The 24697-nt window shown below is 42.5% G+C and overlaps 2 protein-coding genes across 3 annotated transcripts in view; both read right to left on the minus strand.

The window, feature by feature from the left end:
* Positions 1 to 2554: 2554 nt before the first annotated feature.
* Positions 2555 to 6552, minus strand: kbtbd11 (kelch repeat and BTB (POZ) domain containing 11). Its single transcript, XM_008318899.3, has 2 exons — positions 5934 to 6552; positions 2555 to 4579 (listed from the first exon to the last, which is right to left on the minus strand). The coding sequence occupies exon 2, from the start codon at positions 4478 to 4480 to the stop codon at positions 2618 to 2620; it is 1863 nt and encodes a 620-aa protein (XP_008317121.1). The 5' UTR covers positions 4481 to 4579; positions 5934 to 6552; the 3' UTR covers positions 2555 to 2617.
* Positions 6553 to 10001: 3449 nt separating this feature from the next.
* Positions 10002 to 24697, minus strand: part of arhgef10 (Rho guanine nucleotide exchange factor (GEF) 10) — a 54161-nt gene continuing 39465 nt past the window's right edge. For both annotated transcript variants that reach the window (XM_008318782.3, XM_008318710.3), the window contains 4 exons: positions 19484 to 19626; positions 18294 to 18468; positions 11992 to 12114; positions 10002 to 11283 (listed from right to left, as the gene is read on the minus strand). In XM_008318782.3, the coding sequence (XP_008317004.1) occupies positions 10790 to 11283; positions 11992 to 12114; positions 18294 to 18468; positions 19484 to 19626 (935 nt within the window). In that variant the 3' untranslated portion in view covers positions 10002 to 10789. The remainder of the gene's footprint in view (positions 11284 to 11991; positions 12115 to 18293; positions 18469 to 19483; positions 19627 to 24697) is intronic.

A 24697-nucleotide genomic window follows, 5' to 3' on the forward strand; every position in this document is an offset into this window, starting at 1 on the left:
AGGACAAAGACCAGGACAAAGACCGATGGTCCGAGCAGGGACACAATACAATACGTTTTTTTTTTGTTTTTTGTTTGTATTTTCTTCCCTTTAGATCATTTTCCCTTTCCTTAAGAGCCTTTTTTTAGTGACGTCACAAATGTACAAAAAACTCACAAAACTGTGCCTAATATTGTGAGTACCAGACAGGTAACCGTACTACGGCAGTGACCAAACAGTCAGTTGAAGAAAACCCATGGTCATAAGTAGCATAAACGCCATTAACTTTTGCCCCCTATTTTGAGCATCACCTTCAGATCTTTGAGATCAAATTGATAAAACAAACACATTTTAAATGTTTTAATCTTTCGTGGCCTCTGCGTGACCATTTAGTTTCCACATCTTTTTCTCGATGATTTTTACGAAACTGGAATATCGACTGAAAGTCGAGGGAGAAAATCCTAATAAGTGCTAAGATGGCGTCTAAGTATGTCTTACATATGGACATATGGACGTCTTCTTTTTTTTAAAAATGTACTTGAGGTCCAAGCAACTGCATCAAGCAAAAAAAAAAAAGCCAACTTTTTTAAAATGATAAATAGTTCAGGTCCTGGTTTTGTTAAAACCTAAAATGACAGTCATTTCCAAAAAAAGCGCTGTCTGCAGCTCTGTACTTGTAGAGATTGAAGTATTTAATAGTACTGTCAGGATGCTGAGAATATTATAATCTGTGTTGCGTCCCATTATCGGTCATAGTGTGCAAGTGAATCGTTAAAAAATGCATTAGCATATGCCAAACTGTGTCACATCGTGGTCCTTCCAGTCCAAACCAGCAACAGTTACTATTAAATAGAACACCTAGCAGCACAACCACCAATATATTCTGCTCCATTTGCATAGAACCAGCACCGCACAGTCCATGAAACACACCATAGAAAAACACGTCCATTCGTTTTTAGTAAGACTTCCGATACGCTCTTTGTTTCTTTTAACAAACTCACCGGTTAGCTAGTTCAGTGTTTCCCAACATAAGACTTCCGATACGCTCTTTGTTTCTGGCTAACTCACTGGTTAGCTAGTTCAGTGTTTCCCAACGTCCTCTGAGCCACGGCACATAGTTAACTCACAACGCATCACCAAACATGAAACATAATAACCTTCTAGTTACAATTTGCTTACTCGGTTTGAAACATAGGCCTGTTCCGATGAACGACGCTCGTATACTGGCAGGAATTGAAGAAAGAGATACACAAAGATCTCTGTTGTTTTTTTTAAGTTTCTATAGCCATCTGCTGCCATCTAGTGGAGTAGTATTTAATTGCTCCGTCATAGACAAACACAAATTAAATTTGTGTTTATCGGAACATTTCCGATCATCATCTCTCGTGACACACTAACGTGCCAAGGCACAGTGGTTGGGAATCACTGAGCTAGTTAACCACTTAAAATCGTATCTGCTGTCACTATAAAATCGTACCAAAAAGAAGTAAAAACAATGGATAAAATAATAAACTTTCACTTTCATCACGTCATTATCTACAGTCAAGGACAAATTAAAAAAAAAAATCTCATTCATAACTGAAAAAACTTTTTTCCCTTAAGGCGTAAATCGTAGATGCGTTAAAATGTCATGCAGATGCACACATTCCACTGTAAGCAGGCACAGAGAGAGCGAGGGAGAGAGAGAGAGAGAGAGAGAGAGAGATTTGATATAATTAGTGTACGTACGGTCATATGCTAATCTTAGATTTGTTACGAACAGAGATGCACCGATGGCACCGGCCAGGGATCGGACTCGGACGGTTTTCTGACTGTCGAACAGGCAAAACAGTACATTTGTATCATGCTTTGCAGCCGATCATTTTGGGCATGCGTCCTGTGCTGTCGAACAGCAGGGGGCGCTCAGGATCTCAGGAGCTAACGTGTCGTTAGCATGTAAGTACTTTACTATCCAGAATGTAGCTATATATAAATATATATATAATATACTAATACATATATACATATATATATATATATATATGTAATATATATATATATATTTAGAGGAACCACTTTTCAGGGTCATCACAACAACCAAGGCAATTGCCCGGGGCCCTGAGCTAGAAAGAGCCCCGAGAGACGTCTGCCATTGGTCCATTTATTGATGACAAAATGACTGAACTGCTTTAGACACTGCAGTGCTCCCTCTTGCCTGTGCGCCCCCCCCTCCCCCCCCCAGGGGTATCTAGAAACACCCCTGTCAGTCACCCAGCACTTCACTGTGGAAGGTACTGACCTGAAGAAAGAACCTGCGACTGAGTGCAGTTTATCGGAAATCTTTCGTAGTTATCTTCATAGTAGAACGTTTTGGTGCTGAAAAGCACTTTACTTTTGGTTTAATTCAAGTATAATAGTATTAATAATAATATTTTTAATTGAAAGAAAATCAGCAAAAATTGATCAAATTGATATCCGCAAGTCACGCTCACCACAAAATGGAAAATCGACCAAAAATTGCAATCGGTGCACCTCTGGTTACGGCACATGTATCGTTGTAGTTCTAATCCGTTTGCGCAGACACACCCACGATCGTTGTAGTTCTAATCCGTTTGCGCAAACACACCCACGCACACACATACGCACACACACACACAGACTATGTAACTCTCTCAGGCTTTTCAGGCAAAATAAGAACAAAAGGTAAAAGAACTCCCTTGGCCTCCAGCGGCACCCTCAGCGTCTCCTCCACAAAGTAGGCGTTCTCCTCCTCCACCACAAACTGAAGAGTCTGGGACTTGTTCACACAGAAGATGTAGTTCCCTAGCACCGCGCACCTGAACGGGAAGTAGCTCCCGAGCCTCTGTGACGCGCAGTCGTGCCACATTTTCACGATGGTGTTGTACTTGAAGACGTTGATGCCTTGCTCGCGGTTGACGTCGAAGCGGTAGATGAAGCTCTTGAAGGCCACCATGTCGCTGGACTTCTTCCTGCTGTTGTTGTAGGGACACTCCTGCCACTCGTCCCTCTTGGGGTCGTATTTGAGGAGGCGGTAGAAGAGGGAGCCCCCTGACACGTACAGCTCTCCGCTGCAGGTCGTAGCCTCGTGGGCCACGGCGAAGGCTCCCTTGGGCAAGGGGGCGATGTCAGTCCAGCGGTCCTTTCGAGGGTCGTATTTCTCCACCGAAAACAAACACTCCCCTCCAATGGCGTACAAGTAGCCGTCCATCGAAACGAGCTTTAGCTGAGCACGTGCCTGGTTGAGAGGTCTGATCTCGGACCAGCGGTTGGTTATGGGGTTGTAACAGAAGACTTTGTCTGTAACTTTACCCTTGTCCCCGTAGCCCTTAATGCCCCCCGCCACAAACAGGTAGTTATACATGGTGCAGATCCCACAGCCCTTAGTGTTTATTTCCTCAGGCAAAGAGGTCAGAGGTCTCCAGTCATTTGCAGTTTCATTAAAAAGGTAAATCATGTGGGTCTCCTCCAAAGACCCCTCTGACAGCGGGCTCTGAGGTCGACTGCCGCAGCGACTCGGTGGTCGACTCCCGACTCGATCAAACACGTCGTTGATTTCTGCGGCCATTAGGGTCTTCTTCCCCTCCATCCTCTTCTTTAGGATCAGATCCCGCTCCGATCCGTTCAGACGACCATACGCAGCCGGGTCTTTGAGGACCTGGAGGAAGTTGTCGCTCATGAACCCGTACGCCGTTTCCTTCAGTTCGCTCAGTCGCTGCTTCTTGGCGATGGACAGAATCTCGTAGCAGTTCTCTGTGGTGATTTGTTCAGACATGGAGTCCATGGCAGCTTGGACGGCGCACGGGATCTGAAGGATCTTAGCTCCCGTGATGACGTCCACCACGTTGTCCTTGCTTACATTCATGTGCGAGGTGTAAACGTAGTCGATCAGCGTCGTCAGAGTGTTGTAGCTCATTCCCTTCACTTTCAGAATGTCTCGAGAGAGCCGTGCCTTAAAGTAGTCGCTCTTCTCTGCCAGGACCGACTTGTGTGCGCTGATGGCCTGTCCGCCAACTTCTATGACCAAATCAGGTTCTTCTTTATTCTGGGAATTTGCAGTTTCTTCATGGGAGTTGGACCTAAAAGGAGGTGTGTCGGTGTTCTCGTCTGTGCAGAAACGGACTTTAGACCGGGCACCGTTAGGAATTTTACTTGCAAAAGTTTCCTGGGTGCTTGACGTATGATTAGACACAGTGGAATCAGCGTGAGGACGGAGATCGAGACCTGGCTTATCATCAGCATCCGCCGCGGACACACAAGTACCGTTGCCTTTCGGATGATCGACATGATTGTTGCCCATCAGTCGTCCGTCCAGCAGGTACTCCTTCTCAAACACAGTGGGCGGCTCAAAGTCCTTCTCATCCTGCAAACATTTCTGCCCGTAACCCGGGCATACATTCCCGTCTTTGTCGGGAGTCGAGACAAGGTCGGTGCTCACGGTGTGGAGGATCACATCGGCCTCCACGGTGAAGGAGCCTCTGCTCTGCATGTGGCCCTCATCCATTGCTGACGTTGCTCAGTGGTGACGACGGAGCGCACATCCACAGATCATTCCGTGGAGTTGAGTAAAAAAAACTGCCGCCTCTCTCTTCGGCAGCGTCACCTACATGACAGAAAACAAAAAAAGCATGTAATTATCCTTTAAGACTGCGGCGACCGCTCCGTTCTGCTAAGGGGCGCCGTTTCTTTTAACAGTGGTGAACTGTGACATTTACAGGAAAATGTTACTGCGCGCTGCTGTTCTCAGCTCTGTTCTGTGATGCATCCTGTGCCATTGTTTCCACATTTGAACTTTAGAATACGTCAAGTCACTGTTTCCACCTAATGTTTTGACCTAATTGCAGCTAAATATATAATAATATAAATATATATTTTGCTGAAGGTTTTAATGCTCTGAAACTGTTACATATTTTTTTCTTAGTTTATTTAATCTTTTTTTTTCTATCTTTACTACATACAAAACACTTACGGAGAGTCACAGATAAATGTGTCCAGTTTGTATAAACAATCTATGATTCATACTGTCTTTCTACCAGAAAAAGATAAACACAAACCACCTACACCTGCATACTCTCGGTCAGATTAGATTAGATTAGATTAGATTAGCTTCAACCCATGCTTTGGAAACTGACATGTTGCAGCAACAAAACAAAAAACAAAACAAACAGTGACAGAAATGAGGAAATGAACACAGTGATTACAAACAGAATGATAATAAAAAAAGAAAAAGAAGAAAATTTAACTGCACTGACTAGTATTAATTACAAAATAAAATACCTATATATATATATATATATATATATGTATGTACCTTTTGACATTTATACAAACAAAATGGGAACAAACTGCTGTGATAGGCATTAAAACTCTCTGCACTTGTTGCTGGGGGTGTTCCACTTCCTGGGGGTAGATGTGCTCTGCTTGAGGGCATTAAGAGGGCAGATTATGGGGGCTTTACGGTACCTTTCGACATATGTTGATTTAAGACTGAAAAAAACGTCTGTTTGGGTTTAGCCGTGTAGCCGTTAGCATCGCGTATGTGAAGTAAATTCAGGTTTATTTCACCAAAAAAAAAAAAAAAGACTTGTTAGAGTCATGTCATCTGGTCTGGATTATCTGTCTGTGAGGCCGAATTATACATTTAAAATAAAATGAACCAGAAGTCGAGTCCAGTCAGTGAAACGGAGCGACATTCGAAGTTGCTAAATCAAAACCTTTCACGTAGTCTTTATCCGTCATTTGTGTTAATCTGCTATTTCGCAGCGCGCATGCGCGTCCTGTGCTGCGCGGATGCAAGAAATAATCTCGCAAGAAAAAAAAGAAAAAATAAGGCGTGATCATCAACAGCAGCAGCAGCAGCTCAGAGTGGACCCGTTAATGTGGACCACAGCCACATTAACAGACACGTGATCACGTGACAGTTCGTCCACAGACACGGAGTTTTAAATGTGACCTACCTGCATTAGGAGTTACGTAAAGGCGGCGTGAGTCCCGTGGAGGCAGCCAGGCTGTGGGTTCCACTGGATGACTCCACTCCACACCACTCCACGACCGACACGTCCCGCTTCTCTAAGCCATACGGTCCCGTCCTGTTCCGCAGAGCCGTCTCTCCGTCAGTGACTGTCGTTTGGTGGGAATTTCCTCTAAAGGCGCGGCGACAGGAATGAAAATCACACCTTCATTTCAGGCGCACCTTTTCCCCCAACACCCCGGCTGTCGCCGCAGAGTTTCTTCTTCTCCTCCTCCTCCTTTTTCTTCCTCCTCTTCTTCTTCTTCTTCTCCACCTCCGCGCTCATCCAACGTCCTCTCCCTCCAGGACAGTGGCGGCGTCCACGCAGTCACTCGGCTCTCTGACTCTCTCTCTCTCTCTCTCTCTTCAGCTCTCGCTGTCTCTCATTCTTTTTACAGTTCAACTACCGTGAGGCGGTTATTATTGATTCAAACCACGCCCCCTAGAGCCAGCTTTAACCCTACACTCTCAAAAAACACCGGGCTCCATCTGGGGGACGCGTGTCCTCCACAGAGATGCAGCATTCCTTTACGCACCATCCCCCGAGCTGGGTACCACCAGAGGGGGAGACGAGAGAGGAGGGGGGGGGGAGGTCTGTCTGGGTGACCGTGTGTGTGTGGCGTCCCTCCCTCCACACACACACACACATTAAAGGGGAAGTGCTATTTCTTAAAAGTCATCATAAAGTCATAAATCAGAAAGTACTGACACTTGGACACGTGATCAGGAATTAAGTGGACATGACATGTCCGTGACGTCACCTCCGTTTACAGATCACTTCAAGAATTTAGATTGATGATTATGACAGTATGTAGAATTCTATGCATCATAAACCTTCAGCGAATCGACCCAGTAGAGGAGTAGAACGCTGTTTCTCAACCTGTGGTTCTCGTACCATTAGCGATACTTGATCTCCCAGAAAATCTGAGGCTACGTTCACACTGCAGGTCTTGTTGCTCAATTCAGATATTTTAACAAAGATGCCCCCCACCCTGGCCCCCCCACACACACATATGTAAATATACATTTACATATATAATATATGTAGGCTACATATACTGTAAATATATATGTTTATATATACATAACTTTTAATATTTCAACTTGCTGAAAGCTGAAATGTTAATTCATTATGTTTTAGTTAAAACATTTTTCGCGATATTATTTTAGTTATAAAGTACTAATAAATATACAGTTTTGCCCCAAACTATAAACTAAGATTTATATATTTAGAATGTTTAGATATCAATTATTATAGCTACACACCCAAATCTATTTCTATATGTATAAATATTATACATATATATAAATATATACATAAATATACATATATATGCATATATTTAAATGTACATATATAAATATATCTGATTTAAAATTGTGTGTATTTCCCATAAGGTTCGTCCAATTAAAATATAAACAACCTCTATCCCACTGATACATCCACTATCCACCAGGTGGGAGGTTCAACACTCAATGAAAAATCAATGAAGAGGATCCGTTAGTTCTCAGTGACTGTGGCACTGACGGGACACGACTGACACGACAAGTCCATCTCTGGAAACACGAGGAACATTTCTGGGGCGTGGGATCCAAAGAATTCAAAGTTAATTGAGACATCAGAGGGTTTCCTAACGAGCGCTGACATCAACATGTGGAACGGTCGTGGTTCTCGGCTGTCTGACCAATACAATATGTCAAATTCCTGAACTAGCAGGCAGCCTGTTGTGGTTGATCCTGCCCCCCCCCTCCTCCCCCCTCCCCTTCAATATTCTTGTCTTTTATTCCTATTTTCTTTTTGCCAGCAACTTACTTTTGTTGTCGACGGTTTTGGTTTCTAATTCATTTAGAGGAAATTGCAAAATACAACATGATGGTTGACAGACGCGTTTAAAGAATGTGATGTCAATGAGTGACAAGTGAACCGTCCAATAGGATTCTAGTTACAGGCCGAAGTCAAAGGACCTGATAAAGTCGTCAGGTTTTAATCTGGGAACGGACTGCTTTCGTCATATATGTACATATATATATACATATATACATATATGTATATATACATATATGTATAATATACTGTATATAACACACACACATATATACATATATGTATATATATACACATATATAAATATGTGTAATATATAACACATATATATATTTATATATATGTACATACAAATTTGCATATGTACATATATAAACATACATATATGTATATGTATATATATACACATATATATGTAAAATATATGTAACACAAACACACATATATAGATATATAGATATGTATATATATAAAAATATAAATATATGCGTAATATATATAACATATTTATATATATGTACATACACATTTGCATATATGTACATATATATATATATAACATATATATGTAATATATGAGGTAAATAATCGTTGCCATGTGGTTGACTCGGTATGCCAGGCACATTGACGCAGCATGTGACAAAGTGGCATCCTTGAAGGACAGCAGCTGCAGGAGGAGACTTTTCCTCCTCCTTCTCCTCAGGAGACGCCGCGTCTTTACGACCGACCTCCACGCGTAAAAATAGAAGGCTAGCTGCGGCGAGGACATCAGACGACGACCAGGCCTGTGAGATTAGACGGTGTTCAACCGGGAGGCTTTAATGGTAGGTGTTCAGAACACACGCAGGGAGCGCGGGTGAGAGAGAGGAAGAGAGGGAGGGAGGGAGGGAGGAAGGGAGCGTCTCCATAGAAACGCCAGGGTCAGAGCGAAAAACAAAAGACTTCCCATCGCAGAGCTGTCTCCATACGAGAGCAAAGGCAACACCCAGGCAGACACACTGATAACTGGGTGACTCCAGCGTGGTGGAGGCGTAGCCACGTTCTACTTTGGTTAATAAATACAAGACGGTATTTAGTTACTGTCAAACATTCTCTTGTCAGGATGTGTTCAGACCGAGGCTAGGCCCACAGCCACGCTGCCTGAGGTTCCAGGTATTCTGTTCTTCTTCGTGCCAGCACCGACACACTACAGTGAAATGTGGTTGTGCAACAGTAGGAGATGGAGATGGTGGTGTATAAATAAAACACACAAGACGGGGTGACCCCTGTGTTCAGGAGTAGGAGAAAAGGAGCAGCTCAGTTCCTGCTGTTCCCCTCAGGCACATTACTAGTCAGTGCATGTAGTGATGATCGCAAACAATTGGATCAGGGTAAGGTGTGTGTGTGTGTGTGTGTAGAAAACAAAGCAGGCTCTCAACATCATTTCCTCCCTCCTTCAGCCTCCTGTCTTAAATATACTCTGTGTGTATTTAGCCTGTCCAACAGAGCTCTAATCGACTTCACTGTTTTTCATGGAAATAAAGCCGCGGCCTTATATTCCAATGTTACAAACAACGGCTGTAAAAATACCCAAACGCAGCACCACTGTCAAACCTCAAGCCATATATTTCCTAATAAAGGAGCACTTCTTTTTTTAAATTAGTTCCTCAGATTATCTACAGATATATGGTATTTATAAATAATATATATATAAATGCACACAAGTATATATATGTGCAAATATATATATATATATGCATACATACATACATACGTAAATATATATAAATATATGTGCACATATATACATATGCATACATACATACACACAAATATATATATAAATATATGTGCACATATATACATATGCATACATACATACACACAAATATATATATAAATATATGTGCACATATATACATATGCATACATACATACACACAAATATATATATAAATATATGTGCACATATATACATATGCATACATACATACACACAAATATATATATAAATATATGTGCACATATATAAATATACATACATTTATACATGCATACACACGTATAAATATATATACATATACGTATGTGTATATATATATATTACTATACACATACACACCTATACTTATACAGTATTTGTTTGATGACAACAACTTAAAATATTTGTCATCAAGTACAAACGTGAAGTTGATGAAAAAGACACAGGTGTTCTCATTAAACAATGTTTATGTATTTGTTAATACACCCTAGTACACATACAGACAAATAGTGGAAATGTAGTATAAAGCTTTTGATCGTATTTCTATTTTTTTTTTAAATATCTTCTTGTGTATAACAAATAGTCTCCAGGGGGAACGTACAGTACGGCATAAATCTCTGCTGATAATAACCAGCTCTTTTTTTTTTCCCTTTAGGAATAGAAACCTGGCCAGCCAGGAACCGATCCTACAGCCGTTCAGTCACTGATAGTCAGTCACTCTACTTTTTATCCCTTTTGTAAATAAACACATGCACCGGCCCTTTAAGACAAAAACAAACTCGGTTATTAAAAAAAAAAAAAAAAAAACTTTCTCTGGCTCGAAATCTCTGACCTATCTGATCCTGAGTGGTCACGCTCTTACAAAAACCCCGTCAACACTTTTGCCGACGACAGCACGAATTTAAGGTGAAAAGATTTAAATACTGCAGAGCTGCTCCGTCATGAGCTTCGGCAGGAATACTGAGGAGTAATGGAGCGTAAGTACACGCGCAATGCAGTACCCACAGTACACAGTGTCCTGTCTGTAGGATTACTGCAAGTACGTGTCAAGCAACATGATGGAGTGGTTCTGTGGTTGGTGATATTATTCACTCAGTCCTGGTTAAATAAAATACGCAGCCTCACGGTTTTTGTTCAACCTGAAACAGTTCCGTCTGTTCGCAGTTTCACTTTCTACTCACAACTGAAGAGATGTTTGTTTTTGTTTTGTTTTTTGTTTTTTAAACCATATTTAGCGTCACATGCTGACTAAGGGAATCTGCCAGATCATAATCGTGGACGTGGTGTCCTCGTGACGAGACTGTTTGGTCTTTTTGTTGACCCTGCGATGGCCCAGACCGCCCGACACCACCAGCAGCGAGCTGACGTCCACTTTGCTGCAGCGTCGCCCCCTCTGCTGGTGGGCCGGGTCGTGGAGCACGTCGTAGAGGGCGCCGTCCTCCGGGCCGTGCTCCAGGGAGCTCTGAGACGGCGCCAGGGAACCACAGGACGACGAGGACCGGGAGTCCTGGAGAGCCATGGTCGTGCAGCCCGCCTCTCCCAACCACACCCCCGACGTTTTGGCCGCATCGGTGGGCGGCTGGGCGTTCTCCCCGTCATCGGTCTCGGCAGGCTGGAGCGAGGAGGGAGGGGCGGATGACGAGGAGCCGGCGAGACGGTTGCAGACCGCAGCGGCAACGGTGAGGAACTTGACTGGTCCGCTGTGAGCGTGTAAGGAAACCATACCACGACCTGGGGACACACGGTGGATCAGAACGCCATAGGCTTGTTGGGGAAAGTAAACCATCGTGGAAATATTTAAAAATGTATTATTAAATATATAATTCAACCACTGCCAAAATAATGTTAAAAAAAAAAGAGATGCAGCGCATTGAGGGTCTCTTTTTTCCCGCAGGCCAACAACAAATAAAACTAAATGTATGACCTATATTATAGCGCATACAGTGCTAATACTAATGCTAATGCTAATGCTGCTAATAATACTACAAATCCTGCCAGTATATAGGGGCTACTGTATATACTGGTGGACCAACTCTGGTACACATTTAATATGATCTCGCGGGCCACATATCATTACATTGTGGGCCAGATTTGGCCCCCGGACCTTAGTTTGACACGTGCGGTTTACGACGTCTCTGACCTACGTCTCCATCTCCCATACATTTATTAATCTTGGCCCAAATTTTACATGGGAACTAAACGGTGAGCGGAGCGGATGAATACGTCGTCACGTGGCGCTTTATGCAGATGACGCCTTTATTTACGTCCATCTGTTATGATGCGACATTCAATTTTTTTTCCTTTTGCTTACGTACAGTATGTGAGTTCCTAACAAAAATCGATCAGTTTTTATAAAATAAAAAAAATAATAAAAAAATAATACGCACACCCCTGTATTGGAGTACTAGGAGTACTAGGAGTATTCCAGTGGTACAGTACCTGTGACCTTGGGGATACCCTGCAGTCTGGGGACAGAAAGAGCCACAGTGACCCCCAGGTTGGTCCCGACCATGAGCAGACCGTGACAGACCAGCAGGCTGCTCACCGACACCCTCTGGTTTCCTGCACATCAGAACAGAAGCGTTACAGGTGGAGAAAACAGATGTCCCTCACACCGGTGTCTCCCGCACCGACCGTGGACCGCTTCGCCTCAGGCTTGAGCACAGCAGTGTGTGTGTGTGTGTGTTTGTGTGTGTGTGTGTGGGAGTGAAGCGGTGCTGCTGTGTTTCTTCCTGGAGAGCAGGGACATTTCTGATGATGTTCAACTGCTATTTGTCTCCAGGACAACGTGGATAAAAGCTGCTCTTTTCAAGTGGCTGAAAACAAAACAAAAAAACAAAAAAACAAAAACCCTCTTTGTTTCACTTAAGGCCAAACAAACAAATAACAAACAAGTGGAAAAAAAAACAACCCCCAAAACAATAGTGTTGTGTAACTGAATTCTAAAAGGCTTCACTCCTGATGGCAGCAACAAAAGGCCAATCACAGCTGACCTTTATTGTCCTGGCCTGGAGAAAAGGACAGCAGAATAACTCTGGTGTCAGTCTGGACTGAAACAGCAGCTTCAAGGCCCACGGTCGGTGTCGGTGACCGATGATGTGGACAATGGAACTCATCAAACAGCCCCACCACCTCCCCCGCTCTGTCCCCCCTACGCTGTCAGAACATTTGCTACAAAAACGGTATCTAGTCAGACATTTCGATCATCCTTTTTTTTTATGATTGTATCAGGATCTGGACCAGGATCAGGATCAGGATCAGGATCAGGATCCTGGGACCAGGAATGTGGGTTTGGCAGAAAGGCAGGGATGACTCCCAGTCTCTCTTGTCTGACCCCCCACCCTCCCCCTCTCCTTCCCTCCCTCCCTCCCTCACCCGGCCCCCTCCCCACCTCCCGACAAGGACTGACCCCTCGCTTGGGGCACGCACACGTGTCGTTCGATTCCAGGAACCCTGCCAGAAAGACGGGCAGGTAGAGTGGAGGACGAGGCTCAGCCGCCTGCCCACATGTGCTTCCAATGAGGCTCCGGCGTTAGCGGGAGAACGCGGCCCGCTGGTCGGAACCTTGCTCAACTTCCTCCTTTCATAATATTTGGAGTTCCCCGCCCAGAGGGTGAAGTAAAATAAACCCGATGCGAGCGTCAACATGTCCCGACTCCGGGCCCTGAACCGGTACCGATGCTCCGCTTTGATCTGCACCTCGTCCTGACAATCACCAGCAGGGGGGAGGAGTGAGTCCTATACATTACAAAAATACACGACATCAGCCAATCACTGGGCGCCACGTGAGTCACCCTGCTATGAGGACTACTTTTCCGTCTTCCTGGTGTGGACCAGTGACGGACCAGTTATTCCACTTTTGTGATTTTTTAGCAACAGCACAAATCTGTAAACTGAAATGAATCTTTTTTTTTCGTAATGACTATGGCCTTACACATCTGCCTTACATGCAGAAGGTCCTGGGTTTGAGCCCCAGAGGAAGCCTATGCTCAATGGCGCCTCGTGTGGCAGCACGTGAGCTTGTTTGGGTTGCAAAGACTCATATTATTAGAAAACCCCAATTGTGGGATGAATAAAGGACTTTGATTCAATTCGAAATTTGAAAACGGTCCGATTGTAATCAATGAAATTGTCATTTTATTTGCTGGAAAAATTATAAAAATTTAATTCCTGGTTTATACAAACCATTATTACTATCACTAAACCTGAAGAGTTGAAGAAAAAAAATCAAAACACAATTGTATTTTGCGAAAACATGTTATATATTTGTGCCCACAATACAGCCACACATCGTCTATTTTTAGATCGTCAAGGACGTAGTGTATATCGGAGGTGCTCAATAAGTAGATCGCAATCCACCAGTAGATGGCTGGTGGATCACGAGCAAAAATATACATATATACATTATATTTTAGGATACTTGGACCAAATGGATATATTTATATATACATATATAACTATAAATATATATGTTCATATATATTTATATATACATTTATATATATGTACAACAATATATTTAAATATATGTATATATTTATATACATTTAAATATATATGTATATATATATATTTATATGTTTAAATATATTGTCATATAGCTTCATGCATTTGGTCCAAGTATCCCAAAATATAATGTAAATACAAAGCGTGTTCTGTTAACGTGAGTAAATATATTTAACGTTTTCAATAGTAGCTCCAGAGCTTGTGGACACCGCCCCCGGTGTCAATTCTAGGAAGTTTTCAATAAGACTGGAGCTCAGACAAAGACTGAGCTGGAGGTGTTTTCTACAGACACGCCCTGGTGTTTGTCCCATTAGACCACGCATCACCGCACTTTTAGGTCAGGAGGCGGACGAAGACCCTCGGCCCGTGACGTCATCGCAGTGACAGAACCACAGGCTTCCTCACACAAACAGCCTTTCATCAGAGTTGAATTTTTTTTTTAAAGCCTAGTTTTGTTCTCGCTCCAATTTACCACACAGAGCAGGAAAGCAGGGCTTCCAAAACTCTGGTCCAGGGACCGGTGTTGGTCCGTGTCTGGTCCAGGGACCGGTGCTGGTCCGTGAAAAAAATGTACTTCAGTTTTATTTTAATTCCAAAAGAATCCAGTCTTGTCTGTTTACGTGTTTCATTCAAAGATAATCTGTCAATGTTTCAGAACAACAGGTCAAAGGTCATTCAGACTAAAGTCTAAAAGATGTTTTATTTTGAAAATTCGACTGGTCCTTGGTACAAAAAAGGATCGGGACACCCCCCCTCCTCCCGCCCCCCCAGGACGTCTGTATCAGTGGGGAATGTACACAGATGTAGACTGGAACACGAACATCTTTAAAGTTACTGTGATAATGAGGGCTATTACAGGACATTAACCCACACTGCTGCTGCTGCTGCTGCTGCTGCTGCTGCTGCTAGGATAAGGAAAGGACTTCAGAGAAATTGCTCCAACATGCTCGAACACGAGAAGGACAACTCCACCTTCACCTCCTCCTGCGTTCGACACCGAGCCATTCGACACCAAAGACGACGCCCCGTGTTCTTTCCTCATGAGGAGATATAGTGTAGCTCACAGGTCGACGCCGTGCATTCTCCAGACCGACCACAAGTGCAGTGGGGGTCAGTAATGTAACTGTGATACTCCTCTAAAAAAAATAACGCAGACTTTACGAATGATTAATTGACTTAATTGCCGTTTCCTTTTGCTGACTTGGTTTCCTCTCTCTCACGCTCGCACATTCTGACGACAGGGAAATCCCTGCGATCCGAACTGGGCGGCGAATGTAAAAGTCCAGCAGAGTTTGTGCAGACGCAGCACATTCATTGGTCATTTTCCCCCCTAGTGGTAATTCATCAGCTCAGATGATAACACACCGGGGGGTGGCACGCAGCACGATCCGATACAAAGAACCTCAATCACAACAGTAACTTTGATTTCCACGTTGACTGACAGCGCAGAGACCCGGTCGAGTTATCGGAGGAAGTGGGCTCCTGACGGAGGAGGCCCACGGTACCAACACTTTCATGTCTGACTCAGAACCAGCTTCCTCTGTGGTTGCATGGATCCTATTAGCCTATATAAGCAAGGAGGTCCCAAATCAGGCAGAGTTTATCCTCACATCTGTCTGAAGAAAATGACTCGCACTTAACCCCAAAAACTGAGCAACAGGAAAAAAAAAAAAAAAAAAAGGTTTGTCCTGGCAAATCAGGTGAATTCAGAAAATGCAGTCGTTTTTTTTTTTCTTCTTTTTTTCCTCAGAAAATCTGAAAAGCTGCACGCTGGGAGAAGAGTTCTGTTTTCTTTACAGTCTGAAGTAAAGTCGGTGAAGAAAAGCTTTAGAAAAACCTGCAGCTTTGAACAAACTGAAAGGTTCTTTGTTGCTGTAAACCACGGTTGGCACCGAGTTCCTGAAGCATTTCTGGTGTTTCAAAGATAATCTCTGAGTGCGGTCAGACCTGACAGCTGAGAAACACAGATACACAGAAGTCGGAAACTCACGTACTCTAGATAAGCACCTACGTCACTCACTTACGCTAGCACGGTGGAAACATCATGACCTTGGACGTGACTGACTTATGCCTGGAAGCCATAATGAAGGGCGAAAAGTTCCCCCAAAAAACACAACAACGGCAAATGTAGCAAACGTAACCTTTGTAAACTTGAATGATAACAAACCTCCAGTCACTAGGTGGCAGCACCTCATACAGTGGTTTGTAGAGATAAAAATATACATGTTATCAGGTTCTCAATAGTATTTTAATTTATGGAGGTCTGTCCCCAAGGGGGGGGGGGCATGACAGAAAATATCTGAGAACCACTACTTTAAGACCATACGTCAGAATGATGGAAGAATAAATATTAATGAATAAATTAATCATTTTCATCGAGATGGCGATGAGGACGACATGAAAGGACGTTCTGTACTTCCTGTTCCTGTTGTCAGGCCCTTGATCTCTGATAATTCTACGTTGAACTGGATGTGATCAACAACGGGAGCAGACGTGAATGCGATGAAGCGCTCCATCTGAGGACTGACGCAGCATCATTAGGGTTAACTCACCCAGACTCAGTTAAAACAAATATAAATATATATTTTTGGGCAGACAGAAACTCATCTGGGATCCAATCGTCCCGTGAGCTACGACGAGCGCCGCTCGCCTCTGACACCGCTCTGCATTTACAACCTGCTAATGACAGGTTTACAGCTGCAGAGTGGAACAGGGTGTGCGATGATGTAAGCAAACTGCCTCTCAGACGGGGAAAGAAAAAAAACCGAAAAAAAAACCTGCGGGATTGTCAGAATTACTACACTGAGGGCTAATGCTACGCTAGGTCTGCTTAAAAAGAACTAACTCTTAGCTACCGTTGTTCTCTTGTTGTTTAGGCTTTGACCTCTTTACCTTTGACATTTTGACAGTTCAGTCGAAGGGAAGTGCGTACAGAGCGTTGAGCCAACAAACATTTTAACCGACTGAAGAAGTTGTTCGTGATGAAAGTACTCTTAGATTTACTCTCGCAAACACTCGTTCCATTTGGCGGACGACTCCTTTTTTCCACTCTGAACTCCAGCAGACGGCTCTAATCTGCGCTCTGTCCCAAAGCAATGTCATAACTCTTGTTGAGAGTTCGTCAAACGCACGACTCTTTATTGGTTTTTGTTCAACTTTTCGACAGTTTTTTTTTTTTTTTTGTGCAGCCCTATGAATAGAGACGTAATTACAGGTTTGACATCAACTGTTTAGAGGAGGATGGGAGCGCGGCAGACCTGCCATCACAGCAGCTGTCTGGATGAGCGTCCACAGTGATGTCAGCGCGTTACTGACAGGCACCGCGCAGGACAGCATTCTGGGAGCATGAGCTCATGGGACGTGCTACGGCAACTTACGACAGACTGTTTATGTACATTTGGAAGGAGCTCAGTTTTTACCTGGTGGTGACACCAGGTCACATGTCAATCAACAACAAAAGAAAAAGCTTTTCCCACAATATAACAGTTGATTTGTTTTGTCAGGGGTTCAAAACCCAACACTGAGCAAAGACCAAAAAAAAACAACAGTAGGGTTAGGGGAGAATACTGATGTCATACTGATGGCTAATTAGCGCTCAACGTTAAGTTCGTATATGGAGCCTCAGATCCTTCGTTTATGTTCGGATGAATACCCTAATGCCGGAAACAGAGCAGTACCCGTGCCCGTACGTGTTAGCATATCCATTAGGGATGGTTTGATCCGATACGTTATATCTGATACCGATCAGTATCAGTCCTACAATGGTCAAAATTCCAGAATGTTGACCAAAAAACAACAACTATAGCTCGTTTGAGCTGAAACCTCAGCTCAAATAATCAACGTAACTTTGCACGACATACTGTAAACAGGGACATTATCGCCTCGGCAACAGCAGCCCGCGGCATACTAAGGAGAAAAGAAGGTATCGGGTAGTTATCGGTATCAATCAAGATACCCATGTTGCAGTATCGGTATCGGAAAAAGTTGTATCGAGCCATTCCTGGTTAGCAGTGACGTTTGAAACAGACAAAGCTAAGAACACCCAGGAAGGAAAACATCTATGAGGACTAAGACTGGCTGCCTTTTGAAAGTGCCTGAGAGGTGGCGCTCTCTCAGACACACACACACACACAGTGACAGAACAGAACAGAACACAAAAAAAACAAAGAGACGTTCAAAAACGGTGACCAGGACTGACAACAATTTGTGAAACTTTTCAAAGAACCTCTTCTCACCTGGAAGTATGTTGTGAACGGGCGTAGCGATGTTGATGTCCTGCAGGTGTTCCAGGGTCTCGGTGTGAAAAAGACGGAGAGTGGAGCCAGAGCTGAAGGCGATCCAAATGCCCACACCGGCCACCACCATGTGGGACACCACCATGCCCTCCTCCTGGTGGGCCTCCAGCTGCCTCTGGATGTGGACGACAGTAGGACAGTATTTATCGTCTTACGTATCGCTACGGTATGTCTGAGTTTCCAAACCTTTTTGGGCGTGTTTAGTTGAACACCTACTGGTAGGAATTGAAGAAAGACACACACAAAGATCTTCTTCATGAGCTCTGACTTTTCTCTTTTCTCTCTTTCTTCTTCATGAGCTCTGACTTTTCTCTTTCCTCTCTCTCTTTTTTATTTTCTATCGCTGATAGACCGATACAGAAACATCAAACATGTTCCAACATTTTTTTTTTTCAGCCTGAGTATGACACGTAACAAACTGTGCTTTTCAACTTTTACCACCTCCACCAGTGGTTAGATAATCTCACCACGCTGCGCTCTGTGTGTAGGTGGAGTTATTTTGAGACGAGAAGGTCCATTCACAAGTGTCCCTGTGTGGATGCTCTGATAAAAACAGACCACACAGGAGCAGGAAAGTCACTCACTGTATCAGCTCTACGATACATCAGAGCTGCCTTTAAAACAATGATTAGATTCTCTGTTAAACATGAGCGAACTTTGGTGTCAACATTTGATGCGTCACTCCTCACTCATGGACCAAAGCCTTAAGGATGACTGAGGGAAAGAAGAGCAGGAAAAGCAGGTGCTCCACTCTGACCAGCCTAATGAGGCTAATGAGATTATGAACCGGGGCATGTCACAGGGACAGCTCTATTCCTGGTCCTGTTACCAGGGCAGTCGCTTCTATTGTCTTAACTAGACCAGAACGCACGCCCTGGGAAACATCCTCACTCACGGGAGATGACATATTTGTTCTTCGGTACGACTCCCTAACTGACAATACTGAGTGTAAATAGTCCACAACGTACAGGATTTTTTTTTTTTTCACTGACATCTTGGCCTGAAACCACATTTATACAGTATCACCCACAGACCTGACAAACAGAAGGAACATTCTCATTAGTTAATTCACCCACAGACCTGACAAACAGAAGGAAGATTCTAATTGGTTAATTTTTTTAGTGCCGTACCTCAACAGTGTGTGTCGGAGAGCTGATGATGAAGACCTGCCCCCCCGATGAAGCCCACAGGTGCTCCTCCACGGCAACCATGGCTTTGACTGGGAGAACTCCCAGCTTCAACACCTTGGGTTTGTCACTGTCCCACAAACCATCTGTAGACACAGACGCAGGTATGAGTGACTGGGTACACACACATGTGCAAACACGTGCCCACGCATATACATATATACATATATGTATCCATATACAGACATATATATACATATATAACATACATAAACATATATATGTATACATATACAGACACATATATACATATATAGCATATACATAAACATATATGTATACATATACAGACACATATATATATAAAACATATACATAAACATATATGTATACATATACAGACACGTTTATACATATATAACATACATAAACATATATATGTATAGATATACAGACACATATATATAACATATACATAAACATATATGTGTACATATACAGACACATATACATATATAAGATAAACATATATATGTATACATATACAGACACGCATGTACATATATAACATATACATAAACATATATGTATACATATACAGACATATATAAAACATATACATATATGTATGCATATATAGACATATATACATAAACATATATATGGCAAATATATATTAACACACATTTATAAATACATACACATATGCACATATATACATACTGTATATATATACACACACAGTAGACAAATACTATACATATATTTGCACATACATACACACATACATTTCTTGTCTGCGTGTTATTTGTCTCAGTTGTACTTCTCTACTTCTAACTCAGAGCGCGACATAAAAAACCTTGAACCTCGATTTGTGGATTTGCAGGATTAGCCAAGCGTTAACGGTTTAAGACGGAGTGTAACGGTCTGTAAAAATGTCACGTTTAAAGGTCACGAGCGTCTGTGTCTCTGCTGTGTCTCTGGGTTTGTCAGCCTCCACTGTGGACATAGATGGTTTTGAGGCTGTAGTCAGATCTGGTCCCACACAACAACACCTCCTACACGATCTGCTCCTCGTGTGCCTGTGCACAGACTGTGTTAGCTGAACGGAAGAATCCATGGAGCTGTTACCGATTCAAAGCCTTAACAGCTCGTTATATTATTATTATTTGCGGAAAGAAAAAAAGTCGAATCATTTGGAAAAATGTGTCACTCAAACAGGGTTTTTTATTGACCTGTGACTAGCTCAAATAAAAAAAAAGTTCATTTCCTCCACATCCCACATTCCCTTCAGTAACGCAGCCCAGAAAGGGAATGAGGCGTGACCAGAGAAGGCACAAAGGCAGCTATTGAAGAGAAATCAGAGGTGTTCTGTCAGAGGTGCAGTACTGACTGAGGAAGTGGAGGTTTACCACTCAAGTACTGTTACTACTAGTACTAGTTCTAGTACTAGTAGTGCTGCGTTTGAGTTTGTAAATGCACAGAACTCAATTTCTCGAAAAAAAAATTCTTACTTTTTGCACAAAAAGTAACATCTGTTTTGTAATAATCTTTTTTTGTAACAAAGGACGCGGACTGATTACTACTTCTCAAATACCTCATTAATTAAAGTCGTTGTAATTATTTGACACAATGTGCAGTTTTTCAACGTAAATACATTTTTAGTTGATGGCTAAAACCCAACAACCGACTAACTGCACGGGTGAAATCAAGCGGAAAAAAATATTTATTTTCTTATTTTCTAGTTTCCATTGATACTGTCTGCCTGTAGGGGGACTCTTGTTGCTAACGTTAGCCCAGTGATTTGCATTAATTTATTATTATAAAGTAACTGCGCAAAACTGTGCATCAGAAAGTCTTCTTTCTGGCTGCAACACAGTAGAAACCTCTGGTGCAGTACTGCCATCTACTGGGCTGGAGTGCGTGAATCAAAGTTGTGTTTGTTTCTTAATCCCTCAGTCTCCATGAATACATTTAAAAACTGACCCATCATTGTCAAACTGGTCAAATTCAAATTCTCACAAACAAATTGTAATCATTGTCAAACTGGTCAAATTCAAATGATCACAAACAAATTGTGACCTGACGAGTCCACGTTTTTGAGTCGAAGGTTAGCGTGTGTAGCATTATTAACTTCTATTAAGGTTTGTCCTTAGCGGCTTTAGTGCTTTCAGAGGAGGAATTATAGACGGGAGGAAGAGAATAAAACAGATAAGACTGTGGACGTGAAGGATTATGTAAGTCTTCAACCCACGTATATCAGTACTTTCAGCTGAGGCTTCCCTTCATATCAAACCTGCGTGGGAGTTTATGCGTAGTCGGTAGTAGTAGTGTGTAGTACTCTGTAGTAAACCAGTGCATGCTAGTACAACAAGCCCGAAATAAGTATTTGTGAAATATTCAACCTCGTGTTTACGTTTGCCTTGACTTAAAAACTTGAACTAAAAGCAAAACACGTTAAAGGAGATAAAACAAAACCTTGGCTTTTAAAAAGTACAAAATGAAAAGTCAAGATGTTCTGTCTGTTCTGTGTTTATGGTCCGTGACGTCTGACCTTTGCTAAATCACCGCCTGCCCCTCCCTCCATCACTCACTCGCAGAGGAAACAGCGAGCCTGGCAGAATGTCTGCTCAGTTTCAGCCTCGACAGCAGAGGAGAATTTACAGCTCGTCACCACAGGATTCCACAAAGACGAGGAGAGAAAAAGCCACAGTCTGTTGGAACGGAGTCACTGCCTCATCATCACCACTGACACGGTTTCCAGGTCAGATCAGCGTTTCCGCCTCAGTGAGAGGTCATCAGTGGGAAACGGCAACAGTTTCTCTCAATTTGTCTGAAAAATTTTATCAATTTACTGCAAATATTTTGTCATTGTTCGCCTATGCGACAGTAACAGACACAATATTTAAATCAGTGGTGTCAAACTCATTTTGGTTCAGTCCAATCAGACCAGTCCGATCATAACATAATTACTAATAAATAACAATAAGTCCATATTTTTCCTCGTTGTTTCCATTCAAAGTATTCATATTTAATGACATATAATTTTACGAAACATCACGAACATGAAGCATTTGTGCATTTTTTTTAACTTTACTTTCAAAATTCATCAAGCTGGCTGGGTTGAAGCCCCTAGCGTGCCAGTTTTTGGCCCACGGGCCACATGTTTGACACCCTTGATTTGAACACTCTTCCCTTGTGGGACAGAGAAATGGCTATGAAAACTAAAGGAAGAGAGAAAGAGAGAGAGAGCGAGACTTAAAACTGTTGAAGATCTTAGTGTAATAGCGAGACTTAAAACTGTTGAAGATCTTGTGTAATTCTTTCAATTCCTGCCTGTATATTAGTGTTGTGTTCAACTAAAAAGGCTTGTTTAGTGTTGTGTTCAACTAAACAGGCCCTTGATCCACACTGTGAAAAGTGAATTGAAACTAGACGTTTTCTGGCAATTTTTTGCGTGGGATTTCTGTAGAATGGCTGGAAACGAACATGCAAAAAAAAAAAAAAAAAAAAAATTGCAGGTGAGCTAGATATGCTAACAAAGCACGGGCCACTGTGACAAAGTCCTTCCTACAACAGACCTGCAGGGCACAGTCTCTCTGCCAAAGTGTGGAAGATGAGCCAAGGTTTTAGCATCAGGCATTATGTTTCAGTGACGCAGCCGATGATGAATGGGAAAAACAGGCCAGCGCTTCCTCCTGGGACTTCATTGGACACACGCGTGGCGTCGGATAAAGAAAAGAAAACACTCCTTTGTCGTTCAGTTACATCAGAGACGACAATGAAAAAAAAAACACACACACCACACTGGTGTGTAATGAGAAGGACGAGGAGATAAAAGAAGATAAAAGCGTCCGAAACAACGGTTAATGAGCAGCTGACAGAACATTCCTGTGTTTGGCTGCACAAGGCTCCTGATTGGTCCAGGCTGACTGTGGGAGGACTTCTCCTCTCTGTCCTCTCTGTCCTCTCTGTCCTCAGGCCATCATTCATATTCTTCTACCTCTGAGTCATTCTCCACTTTCCTCTTTGAGACTCAGAGCATTTCTGGGAAAACTACAAAGTAAATTCTCTCAAAATTGTTTTTGAAAAAGAAGGAGAAAAACAACAACAACTAAGCAAAAAAGTAAGAAAAACTAAAAGCCGAAAAACTAAAGAGAAATGGAATGAGAAGTGCGGATGTCAAAAACCGTAGGAGACCAGATTCCTTCCCTCGTCTGTGCTCGTACGTGAGCGAAAGACAATAAATAGGTCAGTGGCAACCGACTGGTTTCTCCCAGACAACGGAGCAACAGCAGCAGCAGCAGCAGCAACTCTCTGCTGCTGGGCTTGAGCAACACAATCAATCTCTGACGTGTGAACACGAAGAATTCCACAAAGTATTTGCACAGCAGAGCAAACGTCACCTCTGGAAACAAGGCTGTCGTTTTTGTCAAACAGAAAAACTGTGACACAACGTGATGACAGTCTGTCTGTGCGTCATTTAAGGAAGTGGTAAACAAATGTTTACAAATGTCCCCAGAACCAGAACTGTGTGTGTGTGCGTGGAGGCCACGGGCCTTTACACAGTAAAGTAATTATTCTATTTCCAATGCAAATTGGATATAATTTTATATTTTGTACTCTCATCTCAGCGGCCGTTCTAGAACCTTCTGCTGACTCAGCGTTAGGCCGTTCCCCTTTCTAAAGAAGCCGAGTTTTGTAAGTTTGTTTTTTTAACGTAAGTTAGTTTGAGGGCAGTGCATGAAAAAAAAAAATACTGTGACTGAGTCACGAGCTGAAAAGAGGAGCGGGTGGAAGTTGGATGGTTTTTCAAAATAAAATACCAAGCAGACTAATGTAAATACAATTAAAATTCAAAATTATATATATATATATTATATATATATATATATATATAACATTTGAGTTGCTTGAGTTTAAAGGCACTTTTCGTAACCTTCCGTGACCTCCTGATGGGGCAGTCTTGTAGACTGAGGGTCTTGATATTGATATTGTCACAGCAGCTGTTAATTCTCTCTTTGGTTCTTGGCTTCGGGCTGTTACATCTGTGTTACATATTTCTAATTATAATTTAAAATTTATAATAATTGTCATTACTGTCGCTATTGTGTTGTATTGTTCTGTCTGTGTTTATTTATGTTGTACTTTTATATTCAAACTCAAGGCCCGGGGGCCAAATGCGGCCCGCCAAGTCATTTTCTGTGGCCCGCATAT

Source organism: Cynoglossus semilaevis, chromosome 1 (assembly GCF_000523025.1).
Source record: "Cynoglossus semilaevis isolate Cse_v1.0 chromosome 1, Cse_v1.0, whole genome shotgun sequence".
NCBI classification, from domain to species: domain Eukaryota; kingdom Metazoa; phylum Chordata; class Actinopteri; order Pleuronectiformes; family Cynoglossidae; genus Cynoglossus; species Cynoglossus semilaevis.